Source organism: Triticum urartu, chromosome 7 (genome assembly GCF_003073215.2).
Source record: "Triticum urartu cultivar G1812 chromosome 7, Tu2.1, whole genome shotgun sequence".
In the NCBI taxonomy this organism is placed as follows: domain Eukaryota; kingdom Viridiplantae; phylum Streptophyta; class Magnoliopsida; order Poales; family Poaceae; genus Triticum; species Triticum urartu.
The window spans coordinates 407,620,720-407,631,929 of NC_053028.1; the positions used below are offsets into that span (position 1 = coordinate 407,620,720).

At 48.6% G+C, this 11,210-nt stretch overlaps 1 protein-coding gene across 1 annotated transcript; it reads right to left on the minus strand.

Annotated features, from left to right (window-relative positions):
* Window positions 1-4,296: 4,296 nt before the first annotated feature.
* Window positions 4,297-10,516, minus strand: LOC125524998 (protein NRT1/ PTR FAMILY 6.3-like). Its single transcript, XM_048690024.1, has 3 exons — window positions 10,074-10,516; window positions 8,959-9,557; window positions 4,297-5,473 (listed from the first exon to the last, which is right to left on the minus strand). The coding sequence occupies exons 1-3, from the start codon at window positions 10,419-10,421 to the stop codon at window positions 4,609-4,611; spliced, it is 1,812 nt and encodes a 603-aa protein (XP_048545981.1). The 5' UTR covers window positions 10,422-10,516; the 3' UTR covers window positions 4,297-4,608.
* Between the last annotated feature and the right edge of the window lie 694 nt (window positions 10,517-11,210).

Below are 11,210 nucleotides of genomic sequence, written 5' to 3' on the forward strand. Positions count from 1 at the left end.
ACAACCAAGGTCGCATCTTCCCGCACAAGCGCCTTGAGGTTGAAGCCATTGCTGGTCTGCCCTGTCTTAGAGGAAGGCTGGATTGCTTCAGGCAAGTGGGTCTGCTGCCGTTTGTGACTGATGAAGAGCACTGGAATGAAGAGCTTCTGCTTCAGTTCTATGCCACCCTCCATATAAAAGGATACAACAGAGATCCGAAGACTTGGATCCTGGAGTGGATGACCGGCAATGTCCATCATGAAGCCAATGCATTTGATATCATTGAGCTCACCGGCCTGCCCACTCCAGGCGAATTCTTCGAGGAAGGCTGTCAACTACATTCTGAAGCTATTGAGAGCATATTCCAGAGGCCTGAACCCAATATGAGTCAGATGCTCTCAATGATGAAGCCATTGCCCATGATGCACCCTATCCACTGAGTTCTTCGTTGAAGACCTAGAGTACCTGCCCAGGACCATATATCACATCATCCGGCGGACTCTCTGGCCCATTAAGGGACACTCACCACATGCCAAGATTGAGGGTGCAATGAAGACTCTCATATTCTATATCCTGCATGGCAAATGCTTCAACGCACAGGATCTCTTCATACGCCAACTTGCAGCGTCAGGCTCAGAATTATTTGGTTTGAAGTTCTATGCTCCTTGGGTGATGAGGCTAATCAAACTGCACTCTGCGATCTCGTATCAGCCCTCAGCCCGAAACCATCGGATCTTCCTGCCAGATGTGGATACCTCTGATGAAGCCATATATCCGAACCTGCCAAGCAACCAATAAGTCTTCAGAATGCAGAACACCAGAGCTTCACACAGAACATTGAAGGTGTTGAAGCCATATCCAAGGTGTATCCGTTGGCTGGCACTACACGTGCGCCACACCCAGCATCTACTGAAGCCAGAGACAGCACAAATGCTCAAAGACCCAAGAAGCGCGCTCGTGCCCTCACTGACCGAGAGCTTCTTGTGGCCCTTCACCAAAAGCAGGATAGGCATCACGACTAGCTAAAACGTCAGATGAAGAGCCTCTTGGTGGATGTTAATCGTCTTCGAAACCTTGCCACCAAGAATGCCTTCATTACACACGAAACCTGCCGTCGTACATGGAAAGGGCTCTCAATGATATGTACTGAAGCTGAACTTGAAGAGGATGGCTTCACAGAGCGCTTCAAGTTTGACACCACACCTCCTAGAAGGGCTGTGATGCGCAACACACCATCACTTGAAGACTCTGAGTTTTCTTCATCTGCTGCCACAGTCACTGCCAGAATCATTGATGAAGACGACGATGCTACATCACCGCCACCTGCTTCAGCACCTCCAAGCTCTGCACCGCCAAACAACTCCACCGACCCTGCTGCGCCTGGGAACGCGTAGAAAACTCTATGTCTTCAAACCTTTTTGGTCATTACTGACAAAAGGGGGAGAAGCATATGATGTTTATAGTCTTCAAGCGGGTCAATATGGGCGGGTGCCTTATGTTTTGTTATATTTTGCTTCGTGTTTACAACTCTTGTTTTTGCTTCATTTGGTTCTTTGAGTTGTAAACACTAAAACTCGATGGTCGTCTGCTACTTGTTTCCACTCTGTTTGCGAAGATAAATTCCGCATGTGCGACGATAAATTCCGCACTTATCTCATTCTGCAGACGTCCATTTTCCATTATGCATGTCATTATCTTCATATACTTTCACATGCATAGTGGATTGTCATCATAAGCTGAAGTGGATCTCCACAAGTACAACCTGCCATGTGCATTTGCATTCCAAAAGCAAATTAACTTATATGCACATCTTCAGGGGGAGCCCTTGCAACTTATGAAGACAATTCCTTTACAATTTCACAGACTATATTCCCCGTTGAAAACTTCAACTAGTTTGTCATCAATCACCAAAAAGGGGGAGATTGTAAGTGCATCTAGTGCCACCCCTAGTTGGTTTTGGAGTATTGACGACAAACCTAGTTGAGGGACTAATGTGTTTGTGAGAATTGCAGGATAATACAGGTAGAAGTCCCTCATTGATTCGGTTTTACTACCAGAGATGACCCCTAAAAAGGTATGAAGACATTGAAGACAAAGGTGGTACATGAAGATATTCACTTTGAAGACTATGACAAAAGAAGACACGTTATGAAGCATATGGAGCTCGAAGACTTAGATCTTTCGTAGTTCTTTTTCTTTTGTGTTGAGTCATAGGAACCACCGTACTGTTAAGTGGGGTCCAGGAGAACCAGTCAGAATGACTGAAGTGATGCCTAAAACAAAAACCTAAGTCTTCGAGTGAAGACAACGAGAGCGAACCTTGTCCAGAGCCGGACAAGTCAGCTTTGCTTGTAGCCCAAGTAAAGTTGCCATGAGAGTTTGAAATCTGACCGTTGAGACATGTGTCAGTTCCTTAGTGACCCATGGTCATTTCGGACAAATCAGGTCGGGTTGCCAAGTGGCTATAAATAGCCCACCCCCACAACCATAAATGTGGGCTGCTCAGATTTCAGTGCACGGCTTTTGTCGTTTGAGAGCAACCCACCTCGAAGCCTTTGAGAGAAAATTCCTAGCGAGGAGAAAAGCCCTAACCACCCAGAGCCAGAGTAAATTGGGCATCACTTAAGTCTTCTTGTCTGTGTGATCTGAAGACTTATTACACTTGAGGACTATGAATCCTCCAGACGGTTAGGCGTCACGTTCAGAGCATCCAAGAGACATTGTGGATTGCAAGTGAACGAAGTCTGTGAAGGTTTGGGAGTCTACCTTGAAGACTTACCAGAGTGATTGGGCGAGGACTATGTGACCTTAGCTCAAGGAGAATACGGTGAGGACTTGGTGTCCTGAGCTGCGTGTTCAGGACTATGTGTCCGGGACTGTGTGTCCTAAGGTTTAAATACCTAGCCGCTCCAACCAGACGTACAGTTGTCACAGCAACTGGAACTGGTCCAACATATCATTGTCTTCAACGAGTCACTGGTTTCATCTTCACTTCCTTTTCTTACTGTTACTCATTGTGAAGCCATTGCATGCTTGCTTTATCTTTTGTCTTCACAACGTGAATGTATGATCTGTTTGGCTTCATAACTTCTTCCTACCTGATCCTTATTACACTGAAGCTGTTTGTCATTGTGCTTTCACTCTATTGAATACATGACCATGGCTGGCCTAGTGTAATCTAACTTCCGCTGCATAGTAATAGGCATAATCTTCGCTGTTTGTCTTCATAACTCTCACGTTTTGAAGACTTTCATAAAAATCGCCTATTCACCCCCCCTTTCCCCCTCCTCTAGTCGATATAACGCACTTTCAGTCATGGGTAGACTTCAACATGTTTCCTGTAGGAAAAATAAAATTGATAAAGTATATTATTAGCCCTTAACACAAGATTGTACGCAACGCTAGCCTTTTGTATGGAAGAACAAGTGAACACATCAGAGCCTATTATTATGCTTGAGATGATTGCAATAAGTAAGCATAAGTGGTTTGACTAACTGATATGCTTCACGTACATAAATCACATACGATTTTCGTACGTGCAAAAAGGCAGCGTTGATTGAATATGTAGGAAGCATCGTGACCATCCATCATTGTTCTAACATGGTTTGATCATTGATGGCAAGAACCCAACATGGTTTCCATCTTTTCATCATGGTCAACGTTTCCAAATGGTAGTTAGAGATGTTGTTGTCAGATGTCTAACCATTCATTATCCATGTTTTAACCAGAGGCTCTTAGTGCACAACCATCATGTGAAACCGATTGCAGCCTATATCACACTTTCTTTACCTCACTAATCATATCATTATGACAATATTAATGCTCGGTGATGTGTACCTTTGTGTTTGCTGAGACTCGTGATGGTACCTACAAAAAAAGAGTCGTGATGGAGATTTGGCGAAGTTCAAAAGGAGAAGAAACACAATGTGTGGATCTAGAGACAATTTGAAACGTAAGAAAAGATCAGGGTCAGGCGTTTGAGAAGGAAGCTCTTGGACTGGATGAAGAATATCAAAGGAATGCATGGTGTTGCAAGAGCAACGTGAGGATTAGACATTCGTTGGGATGCGGTCTTAAACTGCATGACCATTTGCATTGGCCGTTTACAATAGAAAGTCGGTAGATTGTTTCCTATATAGATTGTCCTGCTCCGTGGCAACGCACGGGCATTCAGCTAGTATATATAGATGGAAGAGACAGTCATCCAAATCATCATTTTGAATCGATTTGTAAAAAGTTGAGTGTATTTTGAAAATAAAAAGAATAATTCCATCCAACTTAACATGAGAAAATAAATTGATCATGATAAACCCCAGGTCAACCAAAAGAGCACAAGTTTTCCTTTTTCTTTCATTCATTTGCGTGATTTTACATCTGGGCGGGAATTTTCACAAAATGCAGCGACATTCAGTCACCGACACCCTTTCCCCGCCCCGCTAACCCTTTCGCCAGCTTTTCCATTTCCCACCTCTAAGAAGTTATTAATCCCATTATACTACACGTAGGCACACGTGGACGACCGCGCGACGATCCATCCAATACTAGTATATGTATGGTACAACATGCGAAGAAATCAAGGCCGTCCGATTGAGAAACACGAACGGACGGACAGGCGCGTCGCCTGGTCAGTCAGTGGAGGCACGGCTCGGCGTCGGCCATCTCCACGCCGTTGACGCTGCCGTCGGCGCCGGGCCGTCCGGCCTTGTACTTGTACCACCTGGCGGCGAAGAGGTAGACGACGAGGTTGGCGAGGCAGACCCCCGCGAGGAGCCAGTAGAACTTGTAGAGCTCGCCCTTGTTGAGGTCGTCGGCGATCCACGGCCGGCGGTCACCCGTGATCTTGTGCACGACGGTGACGAGCGCCGAGCTGACGAAGAATCCGAGCGAGAGCGTGCTGAGGAAGAGCCCCGTGCTCATGGTCTTCATCCCCTTGGGGCACTCGCGCAGGAAGAAGTCGAGCTGGCCGATGTAGGTGAAGGCCTCGCCGGCGCCGACAAAAAAGAACTGCGGGATGAGCCAGAAGACCGTCATGGGCACGGGGGCGCCCGCCGGGACTGCGGAGTCCCGAGCCACGCGGAGGCGCTTGACCTCTACGAGAGCGGCGGAGGTCATGGCGAGGATGGAGAGCACGAGGCCGATGCCGATCCGCTGGAGCGGGGTGAGCCCGTGCGGGTTGCCGTTGAGGCGGCGGGATACGGGCACGACGATGCGGTCGTAGATGGGGACGGTGAGGAGGATGGAGCCGACGAAGAAGACGGTGAGGGAGCCCGCCGGGATCTGGAAGGAGGGGCCGATGTGGCGGTCCATGGTGGTGGCCTGCGACACCGAGAAGGTGGTCATCTGCGCGTACACCGTCCAGAACATGATGGTCGTCGCCCATATCGGAAGCATCCGCGCCACCGTCTTGACCTCCTCCACGTCCGTCAGCGTCGCAAGCTGCCACTTGGTCGGCTCGCCGGCGGGGTCCGAGTTGATCGCCGCATGGTCCAAGAAACTGCAAAGATAAGTTGAGGTCTATCAGAACAAGAACTAGTACTACGGTTATACGTTTTTCTTTAGTTTTACATAGTATAAAGAAAGAAATGGACAAGGATCACAGTGCAAATCAAATCAACTTGAATCGATTGAACCGTCTTCGTTTAAATTCAGCAATTTGAGAAGCTAAGTCGAGCAGTTGTCTAGTGACAAGTTTCAGAAGCTGGTGTCTTCAGAGTTGCACATGAGACATGATAATAAACCACATAAAAGAAAATATTGCTACTATTAGCTTCAGCAACAAGTGCTGTTTCGTATCAGAAAACTAAGTACGTAGTTTGAAAAAATACGGTTCATACATGAGGCATTGGATTTTATTTTAATTGACACACACAGAGACCATGCGACGTTCCTTTCACTTTTGGCCACTACAGCCTGTGATGCAACGAGTGCAAGCTAAAAGCAGTGGTCACAGCTACAAGATTCTGCAGTCGGATGGAGACACGGATCAAAAACAACAAATCATCCTAGGCCGAGCATCTACCTACGGGTCCAAAGCGAAGAACAACCAAGTTCTTTGGAAGGGAATCGTCGACAGCTAAGTAGGAGTATTCAGAGTTTTATCTCCCTGACCCGAACTTAATAACGGGTCATGAATGTACTACCTCCGTTTCAGTTTACAAGTCCTACGCGCATACCTAGGTAGCTAATTTTATCATCCTAATGTAAACTATATAACACAAAAATTATACCTTTTGAAAGTAGAAACTCCGAAGTTTATGTTGATATATTTTTTATAATATATGACTTGTATTAGGTTGGTCAAATTGACAACCTAGAAGTACGCGCACGCCCTGTAAATTGAGAGAGAGGTAGTATGTATCTATGGAACATACAGGGATTAAACAAATAGGTTTAGGTGACCGACAGCCAATTAGCATCACCAGGCACAAGACATGTTCTGTCCAGTTATTTAGGGAAGGAAACCTGTGTGTTCATGATGATTATGCTACCCCAGGTAGAACCTGGGCCAGCCTAATCATGTGATGATTATGATAATAGTATTCAACAAAAGAATCATGTCAGCACCATATATGGAGCTGAAATCATGGGCGGGAACTTGTCAAGAAACCATTATCCCCAAAAAGCCCTCCAAATAACCCTGTCCGTGTCAAGGTCGATCGGCATGGGAAAAAAATTATAAGCGTCCACCTCCACACGTGAGACACGACACGCGGCCTTTTTGCAAAGGAAGCGAACAGCGATGGACCGTTTGTTTGTTTATAATGTCAATTAACAGTGCCCTAATAGGAGCGGCTAATTAACGGTGGGATTAATGAATAACTAGGTGGTGGATCTGGTTAATTTCCCCATCATCTTCATCAACCTAGACAACCATTTGCCGAGAGAGGGCAACCACAAGCAACACATGGGTTTAGTCCTTTTAGAGGCTATGATGAAGTATGGTCCATGGGATTGGGATGATCTCCGGTGCTTTTCCGAGCGTGAACAGGAGAGATGTGGCGTGGATCCCAGCTTCCAAGTGAGCCATGGCAAAAAGGAAGGGCAGACGCATGTGAGCGAGAAAGGTTTGCCTAGATCTTCTTGTCCCCATCAGCTAGCACCACTGGGATGGCTAAGCAACGGGCAAATTTACTTTCCTTTCGTTGCTAGTAGAGTAGTACACACGAGACACGACGTACCACTACTACCACTAGTTCTTCTTCTTCCTGTGTTGTGTCTAGGGGTTTCTTCTCTTGTTGATGGGCCTTTTCGTTTTTCCACTGCCCCAATCACGCAAAGCTTTCGGTACGCACACGTCTCGGTCCTCTCCTCTGCAGAAACACCCACCCCACCTAATAATTGAGGTGATTTCCGTCTAGCTCTCTCTACTGGCCTACCGTGGGCGTGGAGCATTAGCAAAAGGAGTTTCGGTCAAAACGTGTGTGTTTGATTTGATAACAACAACATAAAATATTTCAAGACTTGTGCAGGTCATATTTCATTTCCAAGTGAAATTCTCCTAGCTTGTCAGGCACAAAAGACTTGATTTCCGCTTGTCAGAGACCTACGATTTCTGTACAGTACTCCTATATAGGAGTAGTGCCTGATTATGGGGTGACAATGCAGAGCTGCTTTTGCTGATAAGTGGTAATGACATGTGTGGCTCTGAGACTAGCTTGACAGTTGTGGAATAATAATTCTCCAGTATAGTATTGGTGTTAGAGAAGCCGTCGGTTGCAAAGGACGGAGTAGACTCGAAACACAAGGCCCATTTGGAATAGCCGTCCTCGGTTTCTTGGCCGTCTGCTAAATGCTGACTAGGTTTCGTACACAAAACCCTATAACTACTAACTAGTCTGGTCAAATCAGGGCAAATCAGAGAGTTTTTGCCTTTGCCTACCGACCAGGCTCGAGAGCAGAGCCCCCGACCCCGATACGATCCTCCTTCCCCACCGTACATGACCATATCTCCAGCAGGGACGCAGCTTCGGTACCTATCCACATGTCATGAACACAAAAGTAGATGTCTTAAGGCACCGAAGCATCATCCCTCCAGGAGCCAGCCTATCCCTATCTAGGAGTATGTAATACTCCTACTATCCAGCATGAGTCCAGTGCATGTAGTGCGTCCCATCAGGCGTTTCTGAATCCGTAACGTAGCACATGACATGACACACCGCACTTGCAACACCTCTTGTATTCTTGCAGGGAGGAGGCTTGGTGCTTGCAGATGGTTCCACGGGACAGGACAGGACGGGGGCAGCCAGGATCAGTGGACCGATGGAGAGGAGAGGAAAGAGGGAGGGGACAGGGGCACGGTGTACCATCGCTATTGCTATAGAATAGTGGCAATTATTGGTATTGGTACGCTGGTTGCCAAACTCGCCATTTGTCGCCTGCCAACCATGGTTATCCTTTCCTCACTCGCCCTAAACACACCAGTATGCAAGTGGATCGGCCCGGCATGTCAGTAGGTCTCTCTCTAGGGGGTGAGAAAATGTAGTAGTACTAGCATTTGGCTGGCTACCCTAGCCTGGGCCTGGGCCTGGGCCTGGATGGGTCGTTTTCGTCCTAGATTCACCGTTGGCGCGTGGTACGCAGGGCCAAGTTGGGAGAAAATGATGAACGGATTTGGAGGGGACAGGCTTGCGGTGCAAAAGCTGAATCTAACACCAACTTGCATTCCTTCCATTCCAAGTGACTAGAGCTTAGAATTATCAACTTAATGATTAAGAGACACTAAATTGGCCAGCCTTATTCCTCTGCTCTTTATTGCACTACGCTACGAGCTTCTTGTCCACTAGTAGCATGCTGGGGGCAGTCAACAGTACCATATGTGGTCTCTATACTGGCTGGACTAGTATTTCTCACGACTTCTAAGGCCACGCATGCAACTTTGACCCATGTCATCCATGATTATCATAATAATCTACTGGAGTAAGTAGGAAATGAGTTAAGCAAGCAAGAGAGCGTGCACCAAGTAGTAACTCGTTAGCTTACCGGAACTGCTTGGTGTGCGGGATGCGCTCCTTGAGCTTGCTCTTCTTGGTCGAGGCCCCCTCGATGGCTGCCACCTTGCCCACGTCGATGTCGTAGAGCATGGAGGTGTCGGCGGGCAGCTGGACGCCGCGCTTGCGCCACGCGGCCACGACCACGGCGGCGATCTGGGTCAGCGGGCTCCCGGCCAGCTTCTTGAACCGGTACCTGCGGGTGCCGGCGAGGAACACCACCAGCCCGGCGGCGATGGAGACAGCGCAGGCGCCGTAGCCCCAGGGCCGGCCCAGGTTGTCCTGGACGTAGACGAGCACGGTGACGGCGAGCAGGGAGCCGAGGCTGATGAAGAAGAAGAACCAGTTGAAGAAGCGCATCATCTGCGACTTCTCGGTGCGGTCCGACTCGTCGAACTGGTCCGACCCGAAGCCGGAGACGCTCGACTTGAGCCCGCCGGTGCCCAGAGCCGTCAGGTACAGCGCCAGGTACAGCACGCCCAGCTGGGCGCCCGAAGCGCGGGAGCAGGTCCCTATCCCGCCGCCCTCCGCCGTGCACGCCGGCGGCCGCAGCCCCGGCGCCGCCGTTGAGATCGTCAGGATCGTCACGCCCTGCACGTACGTATAGATGCTTCTGGATTACTATCTATCGCAACTATTACTCTGTACTTAAGAGAGAGATAAAATTCTTCCTTGCAAAGAAAAAAAAGATATCATGGGAAAATTTCAGATTTAATCTCATGCGAATTACTGATCTCCGAATTAAGAGGATGAAGTAGTAGTCCTAATCATCCACTTTGGCATACGGAGGACCCATAGTCCCATACGCGATCTTGGAAGCATATATTAGACCCATGATGATTAAACAGTGTTGGTTTGGTGGCCGTTCTTTTCACAGCAGTATATCGATCGAGTTAATACGTGTGTTCCACTTGTTAAAAAAAGGAACTACGTATTACAGATTGATATTTCTCTTGTTTTGAAGAGTAATACTAACTAACAACCTACCACCAAAAGACCGGGATCTTTTATTTAGGAAGAAAAAAAGGGGTCAAGCAGTTAAAACTTGCACGGCGAGGGAGAGGGACGGCAAAGCAGCAAAGTCAAAGGTAGGAGAGGAGTACTCACGGATGCCTGGATGGCGGTGAAGATGGCGATGGTGAGGTAGCGGCCGAGGAAGGAGTCGGCGACGAAGCCGCCGAGGAGGCAGAGCATGAAGGAGGTGCCCATGAAGTTTGTGACGACGTTGGCCGCCTCTGCGTTGCCGACGTGCATCGTGGCCGTGAGGTACGTGACCAGGTTGACCGCGATCCCCAGCGTGGTGAGCCTCTCGTTGAGCTCCGCCACCAGGATCATGGCGGCGGCGCCCCAGCGGCCGGTGGTGGACCGGGCGGCGGGGCGGCCGCGGTAGTCCCACGCGTCGCCGAGGACCTCGGCCTGCGCCGCCGCATTGGTCTGGGGGAGAAGGCCGACCATCGTTGCCGGCCGGCGGGGAGGATCTGTGGTGCGGGTTGGCCGGTGTGTATGTATGTATGGGGGTGTGTGTGTGGCGGGTTGGAGGTGGCGGGCGCGGTATATATACCCGCGGGCGCGGCAACGGCGGGGGTATTCTGGGCAGAATCTCGTGCTTCGCCTTTTGGGGAAGAAGAAAGAGATGATTTGTTTAGCTGGGGACTCTCCTCTCCTCTCCTCTGGACGAGGGTGATTATATTATACGTATGCAATAATAAGAATGATCTAATCTAAATTATCTGCGCTGAGATAAGGGCGGTTGCGGCTCCTTCCCTTCCCTTCCCTGGGAGGATAAGGGAAGGACAATTGGTTTGGTTTTGTTGGGGTTGTGGGGGTACGTGGACGGTTGATATCGCTGGGCGGCAACCGGCCGCCGGCTTCTCCACACTACACGGCCATGCCTATCGCCTATCGCCTATCGCAGTCGCAGCGCACGCACACGTCCGCCGGTCGCACAAGGGTAGATGAAAGTAATCGATCAACACAAGGTTCAAATTCAAATCAAATTACCACAAAGAAATAGAGGTAAAGCTCTCTTTATAAATGATCACATCAACTAGCAGATTTATAAATGAACCCATCAACCAGCACAAGAGTTGGACGCGCTTTGCTGCGTCGTTGGTATTTTTTTAATACTTCTATACTCCCTCTATTTCAAAATATAAAAGCATCTACAGCCGGGCTTGGCAAATCGAACCCTTCAAACGCCCGTGACGCGACCGGCAGTGACCGATCAAGTCTTAAGTATTTGAT

Coding starts and splice junctions, on each gene's coding strand:
- LOC125524998 (XM_048690024.1), bottom strand. CDS start 10,421: ATGGTCGGCCTTCTCCCCCAGACCAATGCGGCGGCGCAGGCCGAGGTC. Junction 9,558..10,073: donor TCACCGCCATCCAGGCATCC/GTGAGTACTCCT, acceptor ACGTACGTGCAG/GGCGTGACGATCCTGACGAT. Junction 5,474..8,958: donor CCGCACACCAAGCAGTTCCG/GTAAGCTAACGA, acceptor TTATCTTTGCAG/TTTCTTGGACCATGCGGCGA.